This window comes from Daldinia loculata (genome assembly GCF_022478755.1).
Source record: "Daldinia loculata strain CBS 113971 unplaced genomic scaffold F4817scaffold_48, whole genome shotgun sequence".
NCBI classification, from domain to species: Eukaryota; Fungi; Ascomycota; class Sordariomycetes; order Xylariales; family Hypoxylaceae; genus Daldinia; species Daldinia loculata.
This window is the reverse complement of record NW_026054902.1, coordinates 1,656-9,624: the sequence shown is the minus strand read 5'-3', so window position 1 is coordinate 9,624 and position 7,969 is coordinate 1,656. Positions and strand designations below refer to the sequence as shown.

Below are 7,969 nucleotides of genomic sequence, written 5' to 3'. Positions count from 1 at the left end.
TAATGGAACCCCGATCTCTCGAACTTGAAAGAAGTTACCATTGTGTATCGACCACGGAGAGAATGGCGTGGGCGGAACAGTTCTCAAGAACTAGTTAGGCGTACGTCTACTCTGAAATCTCTTTCTTTTTGTTTGAAATAGCTAAGAGATAGAATTCGGAATGGCATTATTATATAAACGGTTTAAAATTGACAATTGACAATGTCAGGTGTAATAGCTACGAATATCAGTACCTAATGCTTGCTTGCTTACCTACGATGAACTCCTGTGAACAGTCTCTAAGCAGGTAACAATAGCAATGCGCCTAAGAAGATAGATTCAATTATGGCCGTCATCGGAGAATGCCGGCACCACCTGGTCTCTATGCACAGACATCTTATCTGATCCGAAGATAACGCCGATGTCGCCAGACTAATACCCCTGCGGTCTCCTCTTGGCTGCGTCTCCCTGCCAGTACTAGGTTTGAAGACCGAGGCCAGCTAAGTTCGTACTCCGTGCATACTATTACATGTGTCACAAGTTGAAGGTACAGCGGGAACATCCCGCAAAGTCTGAGCTGGTCTTCGAAACTGCCACTGGTAGCGTAGTGACGCCAGGTTGATCTAGTCTCGATTCGCTTCCCGTCCGACACCGAATCCTCGAACCGAGACAGGTAGGGGCAGGGAATACACACTTCTAGCTAGACCGAGTTATTTAATCACTTCCGGCGCTCAGTTACCTACGTCCTAATACACGCGGCCAAATACTGACTCACATCCTTAAGAGGTACCTTTCGTATCCTCCCTCGTGGGTCCTAAAGAGCTGCTGATCTCCATCGCTCCCGGTTGCTTAGTACTTGCCCGCTTGGTACTAGCTCATATAGGTTTACATAGCTGCGAATGTAGGGGCCTATATCTCGTTCTTAGTTCTGGAACATGCCTACTCATTATCTACTCACTACATACTCGATGTGCATAGTGCGTCAGGCCATTCGATTCATAGCATGTCGAATTCTAGCCTTGGAACTTTTCCACGATCTAGACAAGGATGCGTAAGACATGGCCCGCTCTATATATATTCTAACGGCTGCACCATCATTCGGACAACCCAATTACGACTATTTTACTGACTCTCTTCTTCTCTAACTACTTATACCGTGAGAAGCCCCTTATTCTTAGTCCTGTTAACATTTTTTTCCCGACTCTACAGTTCCGTCAACATCGTTGACGAGTATAGTCTTCCTCTTTTGATTTACGGGACCTCGTAACGTAAGGTCACATCATCAAATACCCGCGGAGTACTTGTTCCCCTGCTTAGGTACATGCTGGCTTAGCGGAGGTCCGTAGCGCCAATATTAAACAGCGTCGCATAATCGCCGACCGTTTTGCGGACAATAGCCGGCAGTTTTACTCCAATAAATAACTATCATGGCACCGCACAGTCTATTAGACGGTCATGATGACGGCCCAACCAGCAATGGCTTTCCGGAGAGCGGCCCTGATGCTCAACCGGCCCGGTTGTCGGCCTATGGCTCTCCGAATAACAAGTCGCACCTAAAGAAGACTTCAGCAGAAGATGTGCATGACCTTGTCTGTGTTGGATTTGGACCAGCTAGTCTCGCGGTCGCAGTCGCCCTTCACGACGCCATCGACCATGGTAATCTCCACAAGACGGGCACCGGGTCGTCTCCGAAAGTTCTCTTCCTGGAGAAACAGCCAAGATTTGCGTGGCACGCCGGGATGCTCCTCCCTGGCGCAAAAATGCAGATATCTTTCATCAAAGACATGGCTAGTCTAAGGGATCCCACCTCGCAGTTCACTTTCTTGAATTACCTCCACAAGAACGGCCGGCTAGTTGAATTCACAAATCTAAATACATTTTTACCATCCAGGGTCGAATATGAGGACTACCTTCGCTGGTGTGCTAGCTTTTTCGATGACGTCGTCCAATACAACAGCGAAGTGGTTTCTGTCTCCCCTGTCAAGGGGCTAGAACCCAACGAATCGGTTTCCACCTTTACTGTTACGTCGAAGGATCCCAAAACGGGTGAATTGACCACTTATCGATCCAAGAACGTTCTTCTAGCTGTCGGCGGACAACCCTCGATACCGAAATGCTTACCTTCGAATCACCCTCGAGTCATCCACTCGTCTCAATACGCGCATCTCGTGCCACGGATTCTAGATAATCCAACATCTCCCTACCGGGTAGCTGTTATCGGAGCCGGGCAGAGCGCTGCCGAGATTTTTAACAATATTCAAGTTCTCTACCCGAATTCTCGGACATCCTTGATCATGCGCTCCGAGTTCCTGAAACCCAGCGACGATTCGCCATTGTAAGCCGACCCAAAATTTCGGAGAAGTTTCCCTTATCTAGACTTCTTACTAGAAAGCTAACCGGTGATAGCGTAAATTCGATCTTCAATCCCTCGTTTGTGAACTCCCTCTATCAAAGGTCTGCCGAAGACAGATACACCCTACTAGAGGGAGCTCGTAGCACAAACTACGGAGTGGTCCGGCTAGAGCTTATCGAGCGTCTATACGAGAAAATGTACGATCAAAGACGCGAACTTGGAACCGACGAAAGAAAATGGCCGCATCGCATCCTAGGTACCACAGATGTAGTCGGCTTCGACACCAAGTCTGATCAGCTGCGGCTCGTAGTTCGTCCTCTGACCTCAACAAAAACTACTATTCACGACGGTACGCGGGAAGACGAAGTCTTGGATGTCGATCTCGTCATCGCAGCAACAGGCTACCAGCGCCAATCTCACCTGACTATGATAGAAGACGTGGCACATATGCTACCTCAAGCTTCCGAGTCGAACGGGGCTCTGTCGAGTAGCACAGCCGGACGGAAGTTCTCAGAAGCTAAGATTAACGACCGCCCGGTACGGGTATCGCGCGACTACAGCGTGCAGTTTTCCCCCGGGAAAGTGGCGCCAGGGTCCGGCATCTGGCTTCAAGGATGTTGCGAGGGAACACATGGAGTGAGTCTATTTTAACCCATCAGAAATCTTTACGCGTCGCTAACTTTACTTCTTAGCTAAGCGATACTCTGCTGTCTGTTTTAGCTACTCGATCCGAGGAGATCGTCAACTCTATATTCGGCAAGGGCGTTCAAAATGGAGGCAAGTGAAAATTAATCAATTAAGGTTTCCTCTAAATCAATGTCGTCTCTCAACGAATCAGATTTTCGCGAGGACCAATTTGCTTCTCGTAAATCGTTGGCGGACCAAGAATTATAAAAGGCGTAGAAAAGAATTATATTTGGCATCAAGACACTTCAAATAGGGGTGCAAATAAGTGCACTAAGAGAATACAAATTCTAGCTAGGTAACTGCTAGTTAGTATATAACGACGGACATAAATAAAATAACTCTTTAATTTTCTATACATAATCGGACTAAAGTATCAAGGTACCTGTTTGAAGCTGAATATCATTAGATAGTCACATTTTTTGCGACTTCACCATGACCTTGATGCCTCGCATTCTACCTTGAGTACTTCTTATGAAAACTATCCCTGAAGAAGTTGAGGACATATGATGTTTAGATTATAGAATGCGACATAACCGGCCGCAAATCGGTTACATTTCTATTCGTTTATGTTTGTGTGCCGTTGAAGTCAATCCTCGCTCGAGCCTATCCTGGATCGTGAAATGTAACCTGGAATTAGAACGCACGCTATTTTGCAGCCTTTTAGCGAGCCGCAGACGCGAAAGGCTAGATTAGAGGTCAATTCGGGGAACACGACAGAGGATAAACGACTCGTAAGAGCTGTTAGGATCCTAGAGGAGACATCTAAAATAAATGATACCTTCAGTGTGTATAGCTCTGGCTTCGATGGTTGGGCTGGAATCTTTTGAGGAATAACCAAGTTATTTCCGTACCTTTTACTCTACCTCGTGATGTGATATTTAATAATAGTTTTGGTGATCCAATATAAGCTTACTTTATTGACAAAGGACGGTCATTTTCCAGGCAATAGTTGGCTTATAAACCCATAGGCAAGCGTCAGCAAACTGACCAAGATTGATACCACCAGTCGGAATATGAAATAAGCGTATTCATAGAGTTCGATGACAAGCAAAGTATAAATACTAAGTATTCTATCATTACTATTTAATAATATGGAAGGTGGATCAATTCTACAACTCATTACAATCTTGAAAACCCATATACAATGCTTTCGTCGCGCTGGATAATGGTGGTAAGCTTCGTAGGCATTGGGCCCTGTATTCCGGTGCTTGCCCAAGAAGATTCTCTTCAAGTATCAACCATCGATAGGTCTACGTTAGACGGGAAACTATTCGTCGGATACCAGGCGTGGTTCCGGAAGCCGTTTGAAGATAACGGAAACTCGCACTGGACAACGTAAGGCCCCAAGTCCTCACCAATATATCTAGAGAAATTTACATATAGTATATAGAGACACACCGACACCTGAGGTTGGACATGGTGAGAAGTTCGCTACCTGATCCAGAGCCTATACTGATTTCTTTCGTAGTCGGTGTTGACATGGTACCTAATATCACGGGATATCCAGAAGAGTGCCTCTTCGACACCTCGTTTAGTCTCCCAAACGGTAAACCCGCACAGTTCTACACGAACGACTGCGAGGGGATCGTGGACCTACACTTTAACATGATGGCAAACTACGGTATCAGCGGCGCTTTCATCCAAAGGTTCTATGGCTATATCAACGAAGCGAACGGAGGCTGGGTTAACGTGCGTAACACCGACCTTTTCGAGCGAAGTTGATACATAATAACCTAACTCCAAGGTAGATCCTGAACTATGCTAAAACAGCCGCCGAGAAATATGGGCGCGGGTTCGTGATCGAATACGACCTTAACGGTGCAGCAACGGGTTCCACAAACGTCACCGATACGTTTTTAGCAGATCTAGAAGCTCTCGCCTCTATCACCTCATCGCCAGCCTACATGCATCATAACGGAAAGCCCGTCCTTGAGATATGGGGTTTTGGCATAGTGACCTCGGTCACCGTGGACGACGGAATCGCAATAGTAACAGCGCTGAAGAATGCAGGTTGGTATGTGATACTCGGAGTCCAACAAGCGTGGCACGCAGAGCTGGCCGCGGACCAGCCTGGCGGGTTCGGACCAGTCTACAAGCTGGCGAATATGATACAGCCCTGGACTGTAGGAGCTTACGACATCAACAACTACGACGATTTCCACGACGGAAGACAGGCCGTCGAAGACAGAAACGCATTGCAGCAGCTAGGATTGGATAGCAGTATCGTCGTGTGGCCAGGAGGCTCAAGCAGTAATGCGAACCCAAGCGAGGCGTTTGATCACTTCCCTAGGTGGAACGGCACGTTCTATCAAAAGCAATTAGACGGTGCTGTCAGCTTAAAGCCTAATTTTATATTCGGTGCGATGTTTGATGAGGTAAATGAAGGAACGGCGATATTCCCTTTGCTAAGGACTAGGGAGTTACCTACCAATCAACGGTTCCTAGGGATCGACGACGATATGGAACCGGATATCTATCTACAGAAGGCCGGAGATGCAGCATCGAAATTGGCGATGGCTTGGTAGTTGGATTAGTCTCAAAACTACCTGGTAGTCAGATTCCCCTTGCGACAACGTTGACTACCTTCGTGATCTACCTATTAAATTATTTTCGACTCATCTATTTTCGCAGTGGAGAAATCAATGTCATTGAGCTGCATCGTATCAATTATACGTTATAAGGCAAGTTACTATGGGAAGATTGCATTATAATCTTAATAGTTTATCCCCGTTATCTTCGATCTATAACCCTCTCTATTTGCGACTTGCCTTTTCCTAACAGTGAAGATTTCTACATATGTAGGTGGGTTCTCTACCAATCTAGCCGCATCCTCCATCTCCTGTATCGATGGCATATTGATTATCATCATATATAATATATCCTGCGAATGCGTGTTAGTACCATAGGCAATATTCATAATAATAAATGTTAAACACCTTTCGTAGCAATCGCTTGCGTGGTCCCTTCTCAGCTCTTTCAGGGTGTTTGCGCGCCCGTTTTTCTCGCTTTCGTTCGTGCTTCTCGCGCTTGCGCTCGTCTTTATCGAGCCTACGCTGCTGCTTCTTATGGTCTTTTGGCGTAAGTTCAACTTTTGGATCCATCAGGGGATTGAGGGCACCGGTAGGGTTCTTTCTCAGCTATTCAAGAATTGTTAATAAGTATTTGCTAATCCGAAAGGGATATTGACCCTTACGTATCTCCTTTGAGCCTTAATATCTCTGCGCTCGTTGAAAAAATCAAACACCTTTGAAAAGCCGCTCTTCGTACCGCCTTCACCCTCGTCGTCGTCGTCGCTAGACGTGTCCTCTAAATCAGGGAAGACCAATTCTGCGGAAGCCGGGAACTCAATCGGACCCGTTATCCCATCATGACTTCGAAATTCACTGCGACTATTAGCCTGGCTACTGGTTCCGGCATTGAGATCTTGCTGTATTAGAGTGTTATTGGATTCCGGATTGTATGCCATGATGAAGCAGTATAGGCCACGCGGTCGGAAAAGCTCGTCGTTCATCTTCAAAAGGAACGCGTTTTGACTATAACATTACGGTAAGCAAATCCGATCTGATAGAACCGCACGGGAATGTCGTTACGTACTTCTTACGACTCCGCAACTCCTGGTATACTCGGACAGCTATTTTAACAGTAGGTCCTAGGGCGGATGGAATGAAACCGGCCATATCTGAAGCGAGGTTGATAGCGCCTACTAACGGAGAAGACGCCGTCGCTTTATCGAGCTCGTCGAGAAAACCCATAAACATAGGCTCGTCAATGCCACAGCCCATTAAATCGGGAGCGTAGGCTCTGATGAACCCGCGGGCACGTTGTCCGGGCCGCCGCTGGGGGATGATAATTGGATAAGGAAGAGAAACCGGCGCAACCGGTAGAGAGGGTCCAGGGTTCCCGATTACGGGCGTGCCGAGGTAATGGTGTTGCTGGCCGCTATTACTGCTATGATGCGCACGTAGCCTCTCTTGAGCATCATCGAGTGCCCACTCCTCTTCCTCGTTATATGGCTGGTAGCTAGCATCTCCCGGTCCTATCAGGTGGTTAATGAGAGTCCTGAAAGCGAAATAGGATTCACTCACTTGGCATTATATTGTGCGTAGTCATGATATCGAGCGCAAATCCGACGTAACTTGCAAAAGTTTCGATTGTGACGATTCAAGGTTATCAAAACCAAGTTCTATGATAGAATCAGCGCTTTGAACGAGGCGAGTCGACCGAGCTAGATATACTACCTAAGGTAGTCTTTCGATTTTTCTTCCCCTCAATCAATCAAAACGGATCTGACGCTGGCTGTTTAGCTACGAAAAGCAACGGCACATGGCCGAATTAAAGACATCGAAAATGAACTTGAAAATATTATCTCAGGTGACTTTAAACCTGAATCTCGTGGAGGCGGGCGAAGGCGCCACAGGCGCCACGTAACGCATGGCCCGTGTATTTGTATTTATTAAACAATGTGAAAATCGAGCAAGCATTATTTTAAAAACGAAAACTTTTTTGTTATAACTTAAAAATTATAACTTTATTACAATTTTAAATTGTTTATTTATATGTAAAAAAATAATATATTTAATTATATTATATATATAATAAAAATTTTTTTTTATAAAATAATAATATATAAAATGGTTATTTTATATATAAAATTAATATTTTTAATATAAAAAAACATTTTTTTATATTTTTTATTATTTCCGGTAATTTTCCCGGAAAATATTTAATAATAAATTATTATTTACGGTAAATTTTTATTTTATAATTTATAATATATGTTTAATTAATTTATTAAACATTTTAAAACTTTTTTATTAAAGTAAAAATAAAATTAATAAAATTTAAAAAAGTTAAAAAAATGTAAAAATAAAAAAATATTAAATAATAAAATAAACAAATATTTATTTTAAATGATTTTAAATTTAATATTTTCGAAACGGGTTTTATTTG

At 44.5% G+C, this 7,969-nt stretch overlaps 3 protein-coding genes across 3 annotated transcripts; 2 read left to right on the top strand and 1 right to left on the bottom strand.

Annotated features, from left to right (window-relative positions):
* Positions 1–974: 974 nt before the first annotated feature.
* On the top strand, positions 975–3,186 carry F4817DRAFT_205851 (L-lysine 6-monooxygenase (NADPH-requiring)-domain-containing protein). The gene is made up of 3 exons (XM_049298640.1): positions 975–2,314; positions 2,386–2,968; positions 3,025–3,186. Exons 1-3 carry the CDS (start codon positions 1,407–1,409, stop codon positions 3,115–3,117), a joined length of 1,584 nt encoding a protein of 527 aa, XP_049156316.1. The 5' UTR covers positions 975–1,406; the 3' UTR covers positions 3,118–3,186.
* A 998-nt stretch (positions 3,187–4,184) lies between these two features.
* Positions 4,185–5,544, top strand: F4817DRAFT_367353 (uncharacterized protein; the record flags this gene model as incomplete). The annotated part of the gene is made up of 4 exons (XM_049307109.1): positions 4,185–4,354; positions 4,410–4,438; positions 4,488–4,708; positions 4,768–5,544. 4 exons carry the CDS (start codon positions 4,185–4,187, stop codon positions 5,542–5,544), a joined length of 1,197 nt encoding a protein of 398 aa, XP_049156315.1.
* Positions 5,545–5,661: 117 nt separating this feature from the next.
* F4817DRAFT_346176 (uncharacterized protein) lies at positions 5,662–7,478 on the bottom strand. Its single transcript, XM_049304360.1, has 5 exons — positions 7,105–7,478; positions 6,614–7,055; positions 6,213–6,552; positions 5,956–6,156; positions 5,662–5,900 (listed from the first exon to the last, which is right to left on the bottom strand). The coding sequence occupies exons 1-5, from the start codon at positions 7,127–7,129 to the stop codon at positions 5,733–5,735; spliced, it is 1,176 nt and encodes a 391-aa protein (XP_049156314.1). The 5' UTR covers positions 7,130–7,478; the 3' UTR covers positions 5,662–5,732.
* Between the last annotated feature and the right edge of the window lie 491 nt (positions 7,479–7,969).